This window comes from Geotrypetes seraphini, chromosome 7, assembly GCF_902459505.1.
Source record: "Geotrypetes seraphini chromosome 7, aGeoSer1.1, whole genome shotgun sequence".
NCBI lineage: Eukaryota > Metazoa > Chordata > Amphibia > Gymnophiona > Dermophiidae > Geotrypetes > Geotrypetes seraphini.
The window spans coordinates 70,737,521-70,758,321 of record NC_047090.1 but is presented as its reverse complement, the minus strand read 5'-3'; the positions used below and the strand labels follow the sequence as shown (position 1 = coordinate 70,758,321).

At 41.4% G+C, this 20,801-nt stretch overlaps 1 protein-coding gene across 1 annotated transcript in view; it reads left to right on the top strand.

Annotated features, from left to right (window-relative positions):
• The window catches only part of ABCC9 (ATP binding cassette subfamily C member 9), a 343,621-nt gene that overhangs the window by 55,327 nt on the left and 267,493 nt on the right, over positions 1-20,801 (top strand). The window contains 2 exon segments of the mRNA XM_033952235.1: positions 6,079-6,321; positions 12,320-12,508. Of these exon segments, the coding sequence (XP_033808126.1) occupies positions 6,079-6,321; positions 12,320-12,508 (432 nt within the window).

The following is a 20,801-nucleotide window of genomic DNA, read 5'->3' as shown; positions in this document are numbered from 1 at the left end:
AAAGTAACTAGTTACTATTACTAGTCACATGGGATATAAAGTAACTAGTTACTGATTTTAGTTACTCTTCACTAAGGGCTCCTTTTACTAAGCTGCGCTAGCGGCTTTAACACACGCTTAGCGCACACTGAAATGCCACATGCGCTAGATGCTAATGCCACCATTGAACTGGTGTTAGTTCTTGGCATGTAGTGTGGGGGGCAGCGTGCGCTAATCCGCAGTGCGTGCTAAAAATGCTACCGCAGCTTAGTAAAAGGAGCCCTATATGTAAATAGTTACTAAAAAAAATTAACTAGGTAGTTAATAGTTACTTTGTTTATTAATTATAACTATATGAACATTACAACAATTAGTACATTACAACAATGAGTAATTATAACTATATAAACATTACAACAATGAGTACTTTATTTTCAAATGGGTTTCTTATTGGCTCTGAGCATTAAGAGCTTTTCAAAATGCTCGTCAGCTAAACTGTTCCTGCATGGTGTAAGAATCTGTCCACCGATGCTGAAGAGTCTCTCCACTGTTGTGCTTGATGGAAGGCTCATAGTCTTCAGAAAAAACATTCCTTCACAGTTGGACAGCGCTGGAGACTAGATAAGTCACGTGCAGCATCATTCAAGAAGAGGTCTAGTTCCGACTGCACAGAGTTGTCACCTTTATTTGAGTCATAGAAGCAGAAGAAGCTGGTGTCTTCACTGGAAGATGCTGCCACATTAGTTGTGTTTGCAGCGTCAGCCTGAGCCTGCGTTACTTGCATCAGCAAGTATTTGGTATGAGCTCTGGCAGCATCTGACTGTATCCAGTGCAGCTTGAATTGTGGATCTGAAACACTTGCTACTATCAAATCATCCTTAGCTTCAAGTGGACCAAAGCGCTTAATGATTCCATTCATTAGAGCATCAACAAGTAAAATGGCAAATTTGAGCGATGGAGGTAAAATGTGCACGCAGGGAAGAAATTGTTGGCAGAAGAACTCCCATGAAACACTGATCTTCAGCCTGCAGTGTGTCCAGTACCATAGCAATCGGTTTCATCACCTTAATATAGTCTGCCATGAAAGCAGTTTCATTTGAGTGGAAAGCTGTTAGGGAAAGCGTCTCACAGATATCATTGAGCACAGTTTCAGAATACACTTTGCCAACAGCATTCATCCCCTCAAGGGTTGCCTGGAGAGTCCCAGTTTCCCAGGACTCTGACAAGGTGCTTTTTCAGTCCACAGGTCTTTGTCACTGCCTTCTTTTTATCTCAGGGTGAGAATATCTTATGTCCATTGTTGTCCATCTTGGAGGCTTCCTTTTGGAAGGAGGGTTCTCTCCCCAGTGTTTAAGGCCTCTTAGCCATTTAGTAGTTAAAATTTAATGCTAAGAAATGCAAGGTCATGCATTTGAGCTACAAAAGCCCGAGGGAATGGTACAGATTAGGAAATGAAGACCTTATGTGCACGACAGAAGAGCGGGACTTGGGTGTGATTGTATGTAAGAACATAAGAATTGCCGCCGCTGGGTCAGACCAGTGGTCCATCATGACCAGTGGTCCATCATGCCCAGCAGTCCACTCGCGCGGCAGCCCTCTGGTCAAAGGCCAGCGCCCCAACTGAGACTAGCCCTACCAGCGCACATTCTTGTTCAGCAGGAACTTGTCTAACTTTGTCTTGAATCCCTGGAGGGTGTTTTCCCCTATGACAGATTCCGGAAGAGCGTTCCAGTTTTCTACCACTCTCTGGGTGAAGAAAAACTTCCTTACGTTTGTACAGAATCTATCCCCTTTCAACTTTAGAGAGTGTCCGAAGTCTATCCCCTTCAGTTCCTTGAATGTCGTGATCATGTCCCCTCTCAATTTCATCTGTTCAAGGGAGAAGAGGCCAGTTTCTCTAATCTCTCTCTGAACAGCAACTCCTCCAGTCCCTTAACCTTTTTAGTCACTCTTCTCTGGACCCTTTTGAGTAGTATCGTGTATTTCTTCATGTATGGCGACCAGTGCTGGACGCAGTACTCCAGGTGAGGGTGCACCATGGCCCTGTACAGTGGCATGATAACCTTTTCCGATCTGTTTGTGATCCCCTTCTTTATCATTCCTAGCATTCTGTTCGCCCGTTTCGCCGCCGCTGCACATTGCGGCAATTCTTATGTTCTTATGTAAGTTAAGAGGTGATAGGCTCCGAAGTAATCTAAGGAAATACTTTTTTACAGAAAGGGTGGTAGATGCTTGAAATAGACTCCTGATAGAGGTGGTGGAGACAGACTGTATCTGAATTCAAGAAAGTGTGGAACAGGCACATGGACTCTTAGGGACAGGAGGAGATAGTGGATGCTTCAGAGGGGTAGCCTGGATGGGCCATTTGACCTTTATCTGCAGTTATGTTTCTATGGATATTTAATGCCAGTGCCAGGACATTGTCCAGCATTGAATTTCTGGGACTAATTTAGCTGGTGATTAGCTGTTTAAAAAAAAGCTGCTGAAAAACGCTGGTTGAATATTGAACGGATAGGTGCATATTTTCCCGGATATACTGGTATTCTGTTAAAAAGGGGGAAGCAGTTACATTTCTTAATAGAATAGGGTCTAAGGCAGGTAACTCCGGTCCTCGAGGGCCGGAATCCAATTGGGTTTTCAGGATTTCCCCAATGAATATGCATTGAAAGCAGTGCCTGCAAATAGATCTCATGTATATTCATTGGGGAAATCCTGAAAACCCGATTGGATTCTGGACCTCGAGGACCGGAGTTGCCCATGTCTGGTCTAAGGCCCTGATTCTATAAAGTCTGCCTAAAGTTAAGACACCAATTATCAGCACCGATTCTATAAAACTTAGACGCCCATTATAGAATCACGCTCAGCATTGTCTAAGCATGCCTAGGTGATGTTCAGCATCCTAGTATTTAGGTATCCCCAATTTATGCCAGGATTTTCGGTGCCTAAAGTTGGGCACCAATATTGGAGCCTAAGGGAACCTGTTCACAAAGTGATGCCTAACTCAAAATACACCCATGATCCACCTTCTAACCATATCCACTTTTAGTGTAGGCACCTTGGGCTAGGCACTATTTTTTTTTTTATAGAATTGAGAGTTTTCAGTTAGGCGCCTTTCAATTAAGTCTGATTATGCGATGTTGAGTGCCAGTGTTAGCACTGATTAAGCCTATTGCTCAACTGAAGTACGTAGGTGCCGATATCTTTGCCTAGCTTTAAATAGACTTTATAGAATAGGGCATAAATTGGCATCCTTATACAACTGTTTTGTTGAGGGTGCAATTCTATAAGTGGACTCCTTCCTTTATGCATTCTGATGCTGCATGGTGAAAGTCTATTCTATGAGGCATCTGGACTCCTATACAGTGGAACCTTGGTTTACGAGCGAAATTCGTTCCAGAAGCATACTCATAAACCAAACTACTCGTATATCAAAGCGAGTTTCTCCATAGGAATTAGGGGGGGGCTTGATACATTCCCCCCCCTGAGACCAGCGGCGCTGCTCTATCCCCCAATAACCGGCATCGCTCCCCCCCCGCTCAAAAGGCCCCCCTGTGCGAACCGGCACTCCCCTGCCGGTGCCAGACGAGGGGTAAGTTTGAAGTTGTTTGGGCGGGGGGGGGGGGTGCCGGTTCGCGCGGGGGGTGGGCGGTGCCGTTTCGCGTGGACGGGCCTTTGTGAGGGGGAGAGCGATGCCGGTTATCAGGGGGGAGGTGCTCGCAAATCGAGTCAACACTCGGTTTGCGAGACAAGATTTGCGAGAATGTTTTGCTCGTCTTGCAAAACACTCGCAAACCGGGTTACTCGCAAACCGAGGTTTGACTGTATTCTGTTATATTACTATTGTTCTGTTATAGAATACTAGCCAAGCCTGCATCAGTGCAACTAAAAATCTAGGTACCCGCAGTTTAATCAGCTAAAGTCCTGGAAGCACCTAAATTCAGCAAGAGAGAGAGAGATAACGACCATGTTTTGACATTTGCCAGGGCTCAGGGGCTATTTATAAACTGCAAAATATATATACCTAAAACACAAATTGAGTAGGAATCAACTACACACAAGGCCACACAGATTGTTGAACACAGAGTATAACTACTGGGAGCTTGATTCAACAGACCAACATATCTTGGCTCTCAAAAATACGAATTAAGTTTAGAGTTTTATATTTATTTTGAGTTTATAAATAGCTTCTGACACTGCTCTAGCAAAGGGCAAACCCTGGCCATGTCGAGCCTTTTAAGGACTGTTTTAACTATTTATTTAGAACATAAGAATTGCCGCTGCTGGGCCAGACCAGTGGTCCATCGTGCCCAGCAGTCCGCTCACATGGTGGCCCTTAGGTCAAAGACCAGTGCCCTAAGACTAGCCTTACCTGTGTACGTTCTGGTTCAGCAGGAACTTGTCTAACTGTCTTGAGTCCCTGGAGGGTGTTTCCCCCTATAACAGCCTTCGGAAAGAGCGTTCCAGTTTTCAACCACTCTCTTACGTTTGTACGGAGTCTATCCCCTTTTAACTTGAGAGAGTGCCCTCTCGTTCTCCCTACCTTGGAGAGGGGTACACCCGCTAGTGGTAAATAAACTTTATAGAAGCTTTACGGTACTCCTTTTTGTTAGCTATTCTGGATCTTGCAGATTCTTTGCCTGTTTATTTCTTGGTTCATAAGTGGAAGGCATACCTATTTTCCGCCACTTGAATGTCCTCTTGCATTTACACACCATGGGGTAAATTCTATATATGTTGCCTAAAATATTGGCACCGAAAGGTCAGTGCTTAGTGTAATTCTATAAACTGCCTCCGGAGTTAGGTATAGTTTATACAGTAGAATCACGCGTAGCGTCTGTCCGCATGAATAACATTTAGGCGCTGGGATTTATGGCAATGAAAACCAAACCTAAATTCCTGCACCTTAGCTGTGCGCCGATCAGGCATATTCTATAACAACGTGCCTAACTTTGAGGAATGCCCAGGCTCCTCCATTGGCCACACCCCCTTTTGAGAACAGCGCACAAGAATATGTGCATATCACTTTATAGAATACACTTAGAAAGTTGTGCACTTAAATTCTAATTATTCAATCATTTATTAATCTAATTTTCTATACAGGCAGTTTATGCAGGCGGGTTAAGAACAAATTACCTTTTTAAAGCTGTTCTTAAGAAGGATTTGTATGTAACTCAAAACTTGTAGATTTTAAGAATCTTACTACTGACAAAAGGGCCAACTGTCCCAGTGTTCCCTCTAATGTGGGCTCACAATCTGTCTAATGTACCTGGAATAATGGGGGGATTAAGTGACTTGCCCAGGGTCACAAGGTGCAGCGTGGGTTTGAACCCACAACCTTAGGGTGCTGAGGCTGTAGTTTTAAGCACTGTGCCACACACTGCACCACAATTATTGACCAATTAGTGACAATAATTGCTTGTTAATTGGCAATTATTGCTGCTGATTGGTGTGTGAAAATAGTTACGTTGCCTGAGGAAATCTGCAATGGACTCAGATTTGTGTGCACAACTTTGGCCACAGTATAGGGGGCATATCTCTTACGCATGTCCTTACAGAGTAGTACTTAACTGCATTGCTACCACTTACACCAGGGGTGTCAAAGTCCCTCCTCGAGGGCCGCAATCCAGTCGGGTTTTCAGGATTTCCCCAATGAATATGCATGAGATCTATTAGCATACAGTGAAAGCAGTGCATGCAAATAGATCTCATGCATATTCATTGGGGAAATCCTGAAAACAAGACGGGATTGCGGCCCTCGAGGAGGGACTTTGATACCCCTGACTTACACAAATAAGTATACATTTTCCCACAAAAGTGCTCTATCATGTACATTTAAATATACAAGTGGAACATAAATGCAGACATGCAGTGATAGAATTGCTCTTTTAGTACCCAACTGTGAATATTTTGGGTTTATTACCATTAGGATGTATTACTATTTTTCAATTTACTTAATTTTAAGTTTTAATATTTAGTTTGTTTTGTTGTCTTATGGGCCTTTCATCGGATCATTAGTTCCTGTTTTAAGCTCTAATAAATATTTACAAAAGACTGACTTTCGCATTTATTGCTATTTGTGTTATTATTATTACTTTTTAGAGATACGTGTTTTTGATGAACCCTCAGAAAGTAAAGCCTCCTGAAGATCTGCAAGATCTAGGTGTGAGGTTTCTCCAGCCCTTTGTTAACTTACTCTCCAAGGCAACGTACTGGTGGATGAACACACTTATAATCTCTGCACACAAGAGACCAATTGATTTGAAAACAATTGGAAAATTACCAATAGCTATGAGAGCTCTAACCAACTATATGTCCTTGAAAGATGCATATGAAGAACAAAAGGTAAAGAATGGAATTTGAAAACCTCAAGAATAACAGTATTTTATTTGTAGCTTATTTTCTTAGTTTTTCAGAGCAATAATCATAGACATTTATATGAGTAAAACGGTGTTTTATTGTACCATTATAACTCCTGCCCTTTAAATGGGTAGAGATTGGGCTTCTACTGCACCTTAATTTCCTATAGGAGTGACTAACCTATATCACTCCTGTTATATATGAAAAACGCGGCTTGTGATCAATCTCGCAAGCACCATTATTCACACTGCCCAGGTAGGATTAAGCCTCTCAGTTGTAATATAATGCTTCTGGGCAACTTCTTAAAGGGGCTGTCCAAAGTAAAATTAAGCTATGATATTCCTCCAATCACAAATCCCCTTTCCTCAAAGACCCACTAATTTCAGATCCGCCCCCCCTATCTCATTCCCCTAATGACCCCCCTTTCTACAAAACCTCCTACCCTCCTGAAGTTGCCCCCAATTTAAGATTTGCTTCTTGAAGGCGCCCCATCAGCATAATCCCTGTCATAATCCCTGGGGGGGGGGGGGGTCTAATGAGGTCCGAGCAGGGGCAATCTCCAGTCACTCCAGCGCTTTGCTTGCTGGTGCCAGTTGAAAATAGCACCAGTGACTCCCTAGAGCAGGGGTGTCAAACTCAGGCCCGTGGGCCAAATCTGGCCCGCAGTGTAAATTATATTTGGCCTGTGAGAAAATACCAAATGTCTACTAGAGCTGGCCCACCAGGTATGTCAATGTAGGACAGCTATACTATCTTCACGATATGTGTCAGTTGTTTTTAGACCTTTCACTTTTATTTATTTATTATTGTAAATCGGGTTTCAATTCATGTGACCATCGATTTCTTTTAGCGTTTTTTTCATGCCACTTTTTGCTTATGATTACGGTTGTGACTACAGCACTTGTCAAGTGACCCCCCTCCCCCCCCGTTTTAAATTACTGGCGTTTTTCGAGCCAGTTTTACTTTGTTTGCCCAGCTCAGAGCGCAACAGATTGTCTCTAATAGGTAAGAGCCACCATGGCTTTATTTCATTCTTCCTTTTTATTTTTAGCGTGCACATAGATATTTTATCCTAAATTCCCATAAAATATTAGCTGATGGTTTTTATGTTTTCTATAATCTATTAAACAAAAAATAAAACAGAGAGCTACAACCAATAAACAACGGGATTCAGAAGTAAATCTCAAAGATAAGAAAAAGAAATCCCTGAAGGGTATATACCACAGAAAAATACTATAATATCAGAGCAATGTACTCAAATTACAAAGTTAGAAATATTGTACATATTTATTAATTTAAAATTTGCAAAATGACCACAAAATTTTCATAGAATAGCATACACAAAACACCATGTAAACACTACCAACAAACCAAACAAACCAGACAAGATATAACAACATATAACATATAACAAGCACTATCAAACCAGGCTTGCTTGCTTTATTGCTCGTGGACATTGTTCCAGGAAGACTTCGAACTTTCAAGCTAAGTGATTTATGAACTTTTGAACACAGCTATATTTATATATCATTGTATGATCTTTTGTGTGGCCTTTTCCAGCCTGGTTTGATAGTGCTTGTTATATGTTATATGTTGTTATATCTTGTCTGGTTTGTTTGGTTTGTTGGTAGTGTTTGCATGGTGTTCTGTGTATGCTATTCTATGAAAATTTTGTGATATTTTTGCAAATTTTAAATTAATAAATATGTACAATATTTCTAACTTTGTAATTTGAGTACATTGCTCTGATATTATAGTATTTTTCTGTGGCATATACCCTTCAGGGATTTCTTTTTCTTATATTCTATAATCTATTGCCACACTGCGATGTTTGTTAGTGCAGGACAGATATACTTTTTCCACACTCTGCAGCAGAGACTTTTTATTTATGCATTTTTTAAAACTTTCCACATGCAATTTTTGTTATTATTGATTTTTCACTATTTATATTATTTATTTTTTGTTGGGTTTTAGTTTATTATGTTTCCGTGATGCTTCTTTGGCCACGTTTATGTTTACACTCTTAGTTTCTTTTGCTGAATCTTGTCCTTAAGCATGGTTAAGCACTTGTTTGTGGCCCACGACTTTGTCCATGTTTTTCATTTTGGCCCACTGTGTATTTGAGTTTGACACCCCTGCCCTAGAGATAGTCCTTTTGTATATGGACAACAGACCGTTTTATAGAAGCTGACCCCTAATAGTAATATCATAAAATTGCTGCTAGGGTTACTCGCAAAAGGCAGGAATGACTGGGGATTACTTCTGTCTAGACCTCACTAGACCCCAGGGATTATGACAACTAGATCCTACAGATGGAGGTGGAGCTTGCAAGTGTGTGTGGGGGTGGGGGAGGCATCATTGCAACCCAATACTCTCAGCCTGGATAAATAATGCCAGATTTTTGCTGGCTTTAGTTTTTCAAGGAGAAATGCAGCTTGTTGGATTCACTACAGGCTGCATTATTCTATTTCCACAGTAATAAAGAATCCAGTATTCGAAAGGGTTTAATCAGGTAGGAGAGATTCTGCCCAGTTAAACTTTGCTGAGCTGGCCATCCACCAATATTCAGTGGCAATTGGGCAGGTAATGCTACTGAATATTACCTGTGCCTGCCTTGACATTGTCCAGTTAGAGCTAGAGTAGCATTGGGGGTGGAGCTTGTAGCCAACTGGGCAGCTGAGATTTTCAGCAAAAAGGCTGTCCTAAGTTTACCCAGGTTCTTAACCAGTTAGCAGGCTGAATTTCTGCTTAAATATTTGGTCAGTCCTGTTCCCAAACCTCCTCCCTCCCACCCCGTACCCCTCAGAGCAGTGCCCTATTCCTGATCTCTACAATAAGATCTTACTCTCCTACATGACTCCACCTCATGAGCAGCCTCCATTCTGGATTCCTCTCATGCCCTGTAGGCCTTCTCCTCAGGCTTACTATAGCATCTCTGATAGACCTGTGCTCTTAAGACATTTTACTGTAAGTATAATCTTGATGAATAATTTTTTTCTCTTTTTCAGTATGATTATGCTTTTATAACATCTCATGGAATGGAGTTCCTAGTGTTGCACTTGTCTCCTGGAAATCTGTATGCCACTTAGATCCTTTATTTAGAGGGAGTGGGCAACCAATGAAAACAAATAATAGAATTGAATGGGTAGGAGCAATCCCTACTTGCTCTTGGGATCTCATACCAACCTCTGGTGGCTGCTGCAACCTCTGGCAGCTGCAACCTTTGGCGGCAGTCTTGCAGTTACCACAAAACGATCCCATCTTTCCTATCACCCTGTACAGCAGCTTTCCACCCCTCATATTTATCTCCCTATGCAACAGCTTTCCATTCCTCCCTCCCACCCCTTGTGCAATAGCTTTCTATCCCTCCTTCTCCTTCTCCTTCCCTCCCATCCCTCGATGCAGCAGCCTTCCATCTCTTCCTCCCATTCTCCTATGCAGCAGCCTTCCATCCCATCTCTCCCCCTGTACATCACTTCCCAATCGATCTCTCCCCCCCTCCCCATAAGACCTCAACTTTCGGGTATCCTAAAGCAGCAGCAGCGGCTGTCGGGCAGAGGCAGCGTAGTGAACAGGCTTCTCTTAGCCTGGTTAAAGATTTGGGGTGTGCACTTTTAAATTTGACCCACCGGGAGTTCCTTCTAAATTTTCCTGTATTATTGCAACTATGGTTATGGTGGTGCGTTTAGCATTGGCTGCTGCCTAGCGTCAGGAAATGATACCATCCAAATTACAAGTGGTTAATAAATTGGATTATGTATTTTGTATGTCCAAATACTTTGGTTATGTTCCTGCATCGGTGGAAGCCATGTATTGATTGGAAGGCTCAGAGGGATGGTTGAATTTTTTGTTTGCTTTGTATACCATTATTATTATTTTGTTTCCAGGACCTTGGGGGGAGAGGGTTAGGAGGGTAGTGGGGGGTGGGTGAGCTTCTGGTACTGTTTTAATTATTGCAATATGTTGGCCTTGTTACAAAGAGTCATGTTACAACTGTTTGGTTTGTACTGGAGTTTTTGATATGTTATATATTTTGTATGTTTTCAATAAAATCTTTTGGAAAAAAAAAAGAAAAAATGCATTTAAAAGCAAAAATGTAGGCACCTAAAAAGGCACCTGTTTCGTGCCTACAGAAGTGCTTTACGATGCCTAATATCACTGTGGCATTAGGCATTATGAAGCACTTCCGTAGGCGCAAATTACGTAAAAGGTAGGCGCCAGAAATAAAGGCCTTAAAACCCTGGCCTACATTTTCGGCGCCTACCTTTTCTGAAGCCACAGTTCTATAAATGGCACTGTTGTGTGATTGAAACATGATCAGCGTCTGTTTTTAAGGCCGCCACCATTTATAGAATCCAGGCCTTAAGGTGGTGTACAGCAAGAATAAATCAAGCATGAGCAATAGACAATTATAGCAATAAAATATTCATATAACAATACAAAGTACGGCACAGTATGCTACATTACAATCTCAACAAAATACGCGATAAAACATTTTAAGAAACAGCATAGAGTGTAAGCAAAGATGGAGCATAAAGATAACAAAATGATACTCAAGATGTGATTCAGAATCGATCCACACTGGTAATAACATGCATGAGTGAGATTGCTAAAATGTTAATTATGAAACTTTACTTCAAAAATAGGCTAACAAAGTTTTGTGGCGATTTGGTTAGAATCTTTCCTGATGTCTCTAGAGCCACTCAATTTAGAAGGAAAGAGTTTTTGAGTTTAAAAGTTAGAGTTTTGGCTCTAGAGGCATCTTTTTATTTGAAATTTCCATGTAAATGCTTAGTCAAATTAAAAGAAGTCGAATATGTTTTTTGGAATCCTATCCAACTACAACAATTATTAGTTGCTCGAGAACAGAAATAAGTTTAATTTTTATTTAGTTTCATCACTAAAAAATGTGAGGTGAAATCTATCCCTATTACAGTAAGGAATGATTCAAGGTTCGCACAGGTGATCTGAGAATCAATTTTTTCATCTTTTCCTATACTTTTCTGTTGTAAATGTATCATGTCTCCCTTTTTAGTGGGCTTAAAAAGGAATTATGTATGATTGATTATGTATTTTGTTTAGAGATCCCTTTTTTACCTTTATATTATTGGATAATGTAATATTCAAATTATAATAAAAATTACTGAACTAAAAAAAAAAAAATAACAAAATAAGGGGAGGGGTGGAATTCGTGAAGCAACATTAGGGTTTAATATATTTTAATGCACATTAAGGGAAATAGCAGAAGTTAAACATTAAAATCCCATAGGTATAAAATAGGCGTTTGAATTTAGTGCATGCTAATTCCCTTAATGCGTGTTAAAATTGCATTAAGCTCTAATGCTGTTTGATGAATTTCCCCCTAAGAGGAGTAATTTCAAGAATATACCCTCTCTTTTACGAAACCATACAAAAGGTTTTCAGCGCTGGTCGGCACACTGAATGCGCTGCTGTGATGCTCACAGGAACTCTTATGACCATCGGAGCGGCGCAGATCATTCAGCACACTGGCAGATGCTAAAAACCTCTTGCGCGGTTTTGTAAAAGGGGGGGGGGGCTTAAAAAATTAATTTAAAGATAGGCACACTCAGGGCTCCTTTTACAAAGCCGCGTTAGCGGTTTAACGTGCGTGGATAGATTGTATCCACACTCTATGTGCCCCTTTTACAATACAATTAGGTTTTAAGCAGAATAGAAATGTTTAAATAAAATAAATACCATAGTTGTGAATCCTGGTGTGGCAAATGCGATGCAGCTCGTAGGAACTGAATAGGCTGTGTTGCATTTTCTGCAAGAGAATTGCTACTGTGGCTTTTTAAAAGGGCCCCTATGTTATGCTGAGTTTTGTGAGCGGATGTCTATGAACATAAAGAACAGTTTCTTAGAATATGCTTAGCTGCTAACTTTGCATTGTTAATCTCATATATCTCAAAATTAACTGGTAATGAGGTTACGGTAGTTATTTTATGATTATCTTTTGCAGAAAAAAGTGGCTGACAAGCCAAACCATAATCCTTCCATATGGCTTGCGATATACAGAGCTTTTGGGCGTCCTATTTTGCTCAGCAGCACATTTCGATACTTGGCTGATCTGTTAGGCTTTGCTGGGCCACTCTGTATTTCTGGCATAGTTCAGCGTGTTGATGAGAGAAAAGAAAATATAAATCAGTCTGTAAGTATTCCTGATACTGTATAAATATTTGTGACATTTAACCTCACATTTTCTTTCTTTCTTTTAAACAACAGGAAATCTATTGCTGTTCATTATTAGAGATTCCAACTTGTCTACTGTATTGTGGTTATCAATCAAGCTTTTGTCATTAAGGATACAACCAAGTAGGGTTCAATTTAAAAATCTAGGGGGTCAATATGAAGTTTGGTTTGAGCAGGCAGGAGAGGATCCTGTCCACTTAAACCATGCTGAGAGGGCTGGCCACCAATATTCAGTAGTACTTAACTGGGCAATGCCGCTACATATCAGCTATGAGAGTCCGACAATGTCTACTTAATGCAAGGGAGGTCCTGGGACAGAACATGGGTGGAGCCAGGGCAGGATTAACCAATAGGCCAAGTAGGCACGTGCCTAGGGCCCGAAATGGTCAGGGGGGCCCGATGAAGGAGGGCATCAACATTGTTTTTTCTAAACGGTGATGGGCCCCCTCCAGCATCGATTGGCAACGCAGCCCTCCCCCATCGACGTAAAGTAAGACAAGCAAGCAACGCGAGTAAGAAAGGCAACGGGAACTGTAATTGTGCAAGCGGTGCTGTTTGGCCAAAGCTTCCCTCTGACGCAGCTTCCTGTTTCCGCCTGGGCGCATGGTGGGGTGGGACGGGGCGGGGAAGGGGGCCCAGTGTACTTGTGTGCCTAGGGGCCCTCGACAAATTAATCCTGCACTGGATGCAGCCGGCACTTACTCAGATAGGGCCAGTTAGTGGAGTGAATATCGGCACCATCTTTAACCACTAGGTACCAGCCTGACTCAGATATTCAATGTTACCGCTGTCAGTGACTTCAAAATGTATAATAACTGCGGGCTGAATAGTTGCAGCCTTGTGTGAGTCACATTCAGAAGCTTTCAAAATTTATGGTGGAATGAATTGGCCTACACAGGACACCCCTGAAGAAGCCAAGTTGCCAATGAAACGGGTTCTATTGGGCATTGAATAAACTAGCCCTCTCCTTTAATAACGCATAGCATGGGTTTTAGCGCCGGCAACGGCAGTAACTGCTCTGACGCTCATAGCTAAAGACTTCCTCCTCCTCACGCAGCCAGAGCTCTTCCAAATGGCAGCTGATAGCTCCTGCCTCAAGATGATGCTGTCGGCGCTAAAACCCACGCTGCGTGTTAGTAAAGGAGGGGGTAAGTTCAGGCTTTAAGTTGAAATTAGAGCAATTAGAAAACCAATGTATGGGAGGTTTTTAGGGTAGATGAAAGAACACTGGAACCTGAAATCACACACAAGTTAAATTTAGTGCCTGTGCACGTTTCTGAGATCTTTTTCCTCCTTTAAAATAAGGGTGTTTGGTGGTTATTAGGTTCATTTGTTATTTATAGGGGTCTATTTTTGATTGGTATCACTATAGTTGATTTCTATACATCATATTGTTTTTAGTTACTGATATTCACATCATTATCCGGATAATGCTGTTGGCTATCATGTCTGACTGCCTCGGCACTATCTAAGTGCTTGGGCGGAGCTAAGACAAAGTTGGATGTTATCTGGGTACCACCGATATTCAGCACAGGTACCTGGATCTGGGGCGTGGCTAGATGAGCCAGAGTCCAGTGTGGGTGGCAAAAAATTTGCCCCTGACCCTACTTTGCTCTCCATCCCTTCCCTCCACCCACAAACCCAAATATGAAATATCTGATCTGGACGGGGTCCTGAAAATCCATCAGCTAAAGATTTCCTCCTCCTCAGGAAGCAAGTACTCTTCCAAACGGCAATTGGCAGCATTTGTCTCGAGCTGACACCAGTGCCGGCAGGCTGTGCATGTGTAAAAATTGAGCATGTGTAGAACGGCTGGTGTCGGCATTAGCTTGAGGCAGGAGATGTCAGCTGCCATTTGGAAGAACTCTGGCTGCGTGAGGAGGAGGAGGAGGTCTAGCTGGTGGGGTTTACGGATCCCCACCATCCATAGCAAGAGTGCTAAAATTTGGGGTGGGCTTGAGTCCAAACTGAGTGGGTCCCAGCCCACTCAGGCCCACCCGTTGCAACGCTACTGACCTGGATAGATAATCTGGGCAATTTAGTACTCCAAAATAGCTGTCCTACCTTGTCTGGATAACTATCCGAGTCCTGACACTGAATATCAACAGTACTCGGATAACTTCTGATGCCCTCTGAATGATATGATAAAGATGTTTAAATACCTACGTAATGTAAATGTGCCTGATTCAAGTCTCTTTCATTTGAAAGGAAGCTCTGGAATGAGAGGGCCTAGGATGAAGCTAAGAGGTGATAAGCTCAGGAGTAATCAAAGGAAATACTTTTATTACAGATAGTGTGGTATATGTGTGGAACAGAGGTGGTGGAGACAGCAACTGTTTCTGAATTCAAGAAGGCATGGGATAGGCACACGGGATGTCTGAGAGAGAAAGAGATAATGGTTACTGTGAATAAGCGGAGTGGATGGGCCATTTAGCCTTTATCTGCCATCATGTTTCTATGTTTCTGTGAATACGCAGATATTCGGCGCCTGTAGCTCTAAAATCTAATGTTGAATATCTGGGTATATTAAACTTGTGGCAGCTAGCATTTAAAAAAAAAAAAAAATGATGATTGCTATGAGTTAAATATCACTCCTCTAAGCATAAGCTCTGTTTATACAGTGGTTTTTTTTTTTTCCTGAATTCTGGTTCCTTCTGAATGGATTTCTATGTTTTTATTTATTTATTCAAAAGTATTTATATTCCACAACACCACTAAAAAAACCAATGTTTTATCAATGTGATTTAACAGATATACAAATATCCAGGTATAGGTGTCAATATTTCTTTAAGTGGACATTTAAAAATGTATCTGGGTAAGTTAGTGCTGCTGAAAAAAGCCAGTTAAAGATATCTGAATATCATTATATGGATATGTTAGAACTGCTATATCTGAGGCCAACTTTTCTGGATAATTCTGGCCAAGCTCCTGGAAAAAAAGGTTACAAAAAATATTATTTAAGGCTCAAAACAAAAATAATTACTAAATGTATGAAAAAATATGTTTTGTAAGATTTTAGTTATTAGTAGGGAAACATCCAGACCATATGTACCAAAAACCAAAGCTGACAACACATAAACCAAAAATTGAAGCGGAGAAAAAATAAACCTCAATTGAGGTACATCACGTACACTAACTGTTAGAATTACAGAACATAAGAGCTGTTTGAATACCCGAAAGTTAACAGCTCCTATAGTTGCTCATTGTATGGAATTGGGTCATGAGTTTGAAAATTTAAAATGTTGGGTAATTGAGAAATTGCCCTTAACCCAGAGAAGAGGTGATAGTAGAAGAATATTATGGCAGAAGGAACAAAAGTGGATCAATCGTTTGCAAACTTTGGAGCCGTTGGGCTTGAATACTACTTATGAATGGCAACCTTTTTTTTGAATTCCACTTATGAACAGTAGTTTCTTTTTCCTTTTTTGAAAATAATCTCTCTGGAATTGTGAATTCTTTTTGAAGATCGGATTTCATGTCCCTTTTGGAAGTTTCTGAGTAGTGCTTGTGTTTAGCCTATCACGCATCACGTAGTGGATGCGTCATGACGCCCGGTTCGCTTTTTGTTCGAGCTGGGCGCGTCTCACAGTCCCAGTACCTGTTCGAGAGGAGTCGGCTTCACTACCAACAAATTGTAAGAGGCATGGAGACAACAGAAGATGGCTTTTTTCCCCTGAAGTAGCCTGTGTTGGGCGAAACAGAAAGTCTTTTCTGTCGGGAATAAGAGTTGGAAGCCTTTGGTGAAAAGCCTTTTTCAGATGAGTGTATTTTTTCTATATTATTGGTGACTGTGAGCTCCATATTGTTAAGAACTCTTACACTAATGCAATTAAGCTGTAGCCCTTGCTGATTATTTCAGTTAAGTTTGGGATTCTGGCCGGTATCATTACATACTGACGTTTATACACAACAATAATTTTGGAGGAAAAGAAGAAAAAAAGTGACTTATATAAGATTTTGTATGAATGAAAACGAGTGAAGCAATTATTCTCATATATATGTTTACGGAGTTTTTTTATAAACCCGTGATGATGAGTGAGTGGTTGGGTACTTGTGTAGTCCCAACCTTCCTCAATTGAGGTTTATTTTTTCTCCGCTTCAATTTTTGGTTTATGTGTTGTCAGCTTTGGTTTTTGGTACATATGGTCTGGATGTTTCCCTACTAATAACTAAAATCTTACAAAACATATTTTTACAAAAAATATTAGCCAGATAGGCTCGGGGGAGTCAGCACTTATCCCTGGTAATTAAGTAAAAGAAATACATCTACTGCTCAGGATCTGCTGTGCAAATATATATAACAATTGCCATACTGGGACAGACTGAAGGTCCATTAAGCCCAGTATCCTATTTTCAACAGTGGCCAGTCCAGGTCAGAAGTACCTGGCAAGATCCTAAAAGAGTAAACAAATTTTATGTTGCTTATCCTAGAAATAAACAGTGGATTTTCCCAAGTCTATCTTAATAATGGCTTATGAACTTTTGTTTTAGGGAATCATTCAAACATTTTTTAAACCCTGCTAAGCTAATTGCTTTTACCACATTCTTTGGTAACGAATTCCAGAGTTGAATTTCACATTGAATGAAGAAATATTTTCTCAGATTTGTTTAATACTAATATGATGAACACAGTATCATATAACAATGGTAGAAATTTAATACAATGAGGAAAAAGACCTCAAACACCCCAGTGCCCAATTTTTTGAAGACACTTTTTTGTGTTGCTTTTCCCATTCACCTAAATAAACAAAACAAAGTGAGAAGGTCGAGATGTTCCAGTAGGGGTCTTTATTGTCAGTAACATAAAAACATTCAGTGACTCAACGCTGCATGTGTTTCGGTACTCAGGGTACCTTCCTCAAAATGTACCTTTATAACATAATCTTTTGGTTCTTAAATAACAAATTTCAAGGTATCTTTAAAATTCTTTTACATGTGCATATTTATTACATATTTATGGCCTATTCCTTTGAATTCAATATTTGATGGTTTATTCAATGGTGTTGGGCTTTATAGTGGTCTCTATATGTTTTCAATATATATTTCTCATCTATGATTTTGAATGTTCTTAAGTTTTTAGCTAATTCATTTTATATTTAGTTTATGTGTTTGTTTTCAGACTCCTGAAGGTGGTACCCTGAGTACCAAAACGCATGCAGCATTGAGTCGCTGAATGTCTTTATGTTACTGACAATAAAGACCCCTACTGGAACCCCTACTGGACCTTCCCGCTTTGTTTTGTTTATTTGATTGCTTCTATGGGGGATTTCCTGCCGCTTCTAATGGGGCAGTTTTCCCATTCACCAAAATAATATGTTTCTTGTTAACACCTTTTAACAAAATAATTTTCCAGGTTTCCAAGTTTATCTAAATTTTACTATACCTCACTATGTGTAAGACCCTCTAGGCCAGGGATCTCAAAGTCCCTCCTTGAGGGCCGCAATCCAGTCGGGTTTTCAGGATTTCCCCAATGAATATGCATTGAAAGCAGTGCATGCACATAGATCTCATGCATATTCATTGTGGAAATCCTGAAAACCTGACTGGATTGTGGCCCTCAAAGAGGGGCTTTGAGACCCCTGCTGTAGGCAGTTTACAATGCTATTTGGGGAAAAGGACAGGGGATTATGTGAGAAAAAGAAAATAAAAGACATGAGAATGGAAATGGGGTTGGGGGAGGTAAATTACATAAGGATTGCTCTCTGTCTAGTCAATAGCAGTAGTTAAGAGATCTTAGACCAGACATGGGCAACTCCGGTCCTCGAGGGCCGGAATCCAATTGGGTTTTCAGGATTTCCTCAATGAATATGCATTGAAAGAAGTGCATGCAAATAGATCTCATGCATATTCATTGGGGAAATCCTGAAAACCCAATTGGATTACGGCCTTCGAGGACTGAAGTTGTCCATGTCTGTCTTAGACCATAACAATGATTATGGAAAAGCATTTTTGAAAAGAAAAGTTTTCAGTTCTGCTTTGAAGCAATCAAGTGATGAGATTCATCTAAGGGAAATTGGGAGTGAATTCTCTGCAGCAATGGCCCAGGACCAGTTTTGGATGGTCTCCTGGCAGAGGTGACAAGATCCTGTTCCACCCTGTTTGTTCATGTAGTACATGGCCACTTAGAAACAGAAACAGAATATGACGGCAGAAAAGGGCCTACGGCCCAACAAGTCTGCCCACTCAAATAATCCTCCCCTCTAAGTTCCTCTTTGAAGTGAGCCCACGTGTTGATCCCATTTGATCTTAAAATCAGTCACGTTACTGGCCTCAACTACCTGAAGTGGAAGATTATTCCAACGGTCGACCACTCTTTCGGTGAAGAAGTACTTCCTAGTGTCACCATGGAATCTCCCGCCTCTGATTTTCAGCGGATGCCCCCTTGTCGCCGTAGGGCCTGTAAGGAAGAAGATATCTTCTTCCACCTCAATGCGGCCAGTAATGGATTTGAACGTCTCTATCATGTCACCCCTCTCTCTGCGTTCCTCGAGAGAGTAAAGGTGCAACTTACCTAGTCGTTCTTCATAAGGGACATCCTTGAGCCCTGAGACCATCTTGGTGGCCAATCGTTGAACCGATTCCATTCTTAGCACATCCTTCCGATAGTGTGGCCTCCAAAACTGTACACAGTACTCCAGATATGGTCTCACCATGGACCTGTATAGCGGCATCACCACCTCGGGCCTTCGGCTGACAAAGCTTCTCCGGATGCAACCTAGCATTTGTCTAGCTTTAGATGAGGCTTTCTCCACCTGATTGGCTGCCTTCATATCATCACTAATGATTACTCCCAGGTCTCGTTCTGCCACAGTTCTGGTCAAGATCTCACCATTCAGAGTGTAGGTTCTGCATGGGTTTCTGCCACCAAGGTGCATTATCTTACACTTTTTGGCATTGAAATTCAGCTGCCAAAGAGTAGACCAGTGTTCCAGAACAAGTATGTCCTGTGTCATAGCGTCAGGCATGATATCTCCGCTCACTATGTTGCACAATTTAGCATCATCGGCAAATAATGCAATTTTTCCCCGAAGTCCCTGAGGCAGATCTTGTATGAAGATATTAAATAGGATTGGGCCCAGGACCGAGCCCTGCGGTACACGTACCGCATAGTGAGCGGAGATATCATGCCTGACGCTATGACACAGGACATACTTGTTCTGGAACACTGGTCTACTCTTAGTTGTCTATCTGAACCAGTACAACTTTGAGGAGATGATCCTGGAATGTGATCAGGGCATTGTGAATTGCTTGTAGTTCCAGGAGGTTGATGTGAAGATGTATCTCCGCCTAACTCCAAGATCCCTAGGTGTGGAGATTATCTAAGTGAACTCCCCATCTTAACTTGGAAGCATCTGTTATCAAAATCTTTTGATAAGGTGGTACTTTAAAAAGGAAACTTCTGGAGAGATTGACTGGAGACATCCACCACAGAAGTGAGTCTTTGAGTTGTGGTGTCACTGATAAGCTCTAGAATAGAGGACTGGTTGCTTGAGACCACTGGGAGGATAACGCCCACTGAGAATGTTTGAGATGAAGCTGGGCAAATGGGACCACACTGTATACTGTGGAAGCCATGTGATCCAGAATTTGTAACATGTGATGTCCTATCAGAGTTGAAGTAGTGTAGAGAGTCTCTTCTGAGGGAAGAAAACACTTGTCTGGTTTGTATCTAGAAGAACTCCAGTTCTGAGTAGGCTCCTTGCAGGATGTGGGATAATAGACTGCCAAGTCCAGGAGCTCGAGAAGTTGAATGGCTGTTTACTGAGCCTGTTAGGGTATAGAGGTTTTGATCAGCCAGTTGTCCAAATAAGGAAAAACATGGAAGCTGTATGAGCTGCCACTACTACCAAGCACTTGGTACTGATGCCAGCCCAAATGAGAGAACTTTGTACTGGAAGTGGTACTTTCCCAGATGAAAGTGAAGGTATTTTCTGTGAGCAGGGAGAATAGAAATATGTATGTCCAAGTTTCCAAGTTTATTAAAATTTTGATAAAACGCAAATCAAGATTTCTAAGCCCGCTTGGGCCCGCACCACTATCTGAATGGCTGTCATCACTCGCGAGAACTGACGGCATCCATTCAGATAGCGCCACAGAGCCAGGCGGGAGCGCGGAAAGCTTGCTCCTGACTTCCTTGCTCCTGACTTGTGCACCGCTAGTAAGGGAGAGATACACACTGGACCACCAGGTACTGCGGCCATGGGCGGGAGGGTGTTTTAAAAGGTACGTCGGTGGCGTGTTTTAAAAGGGGG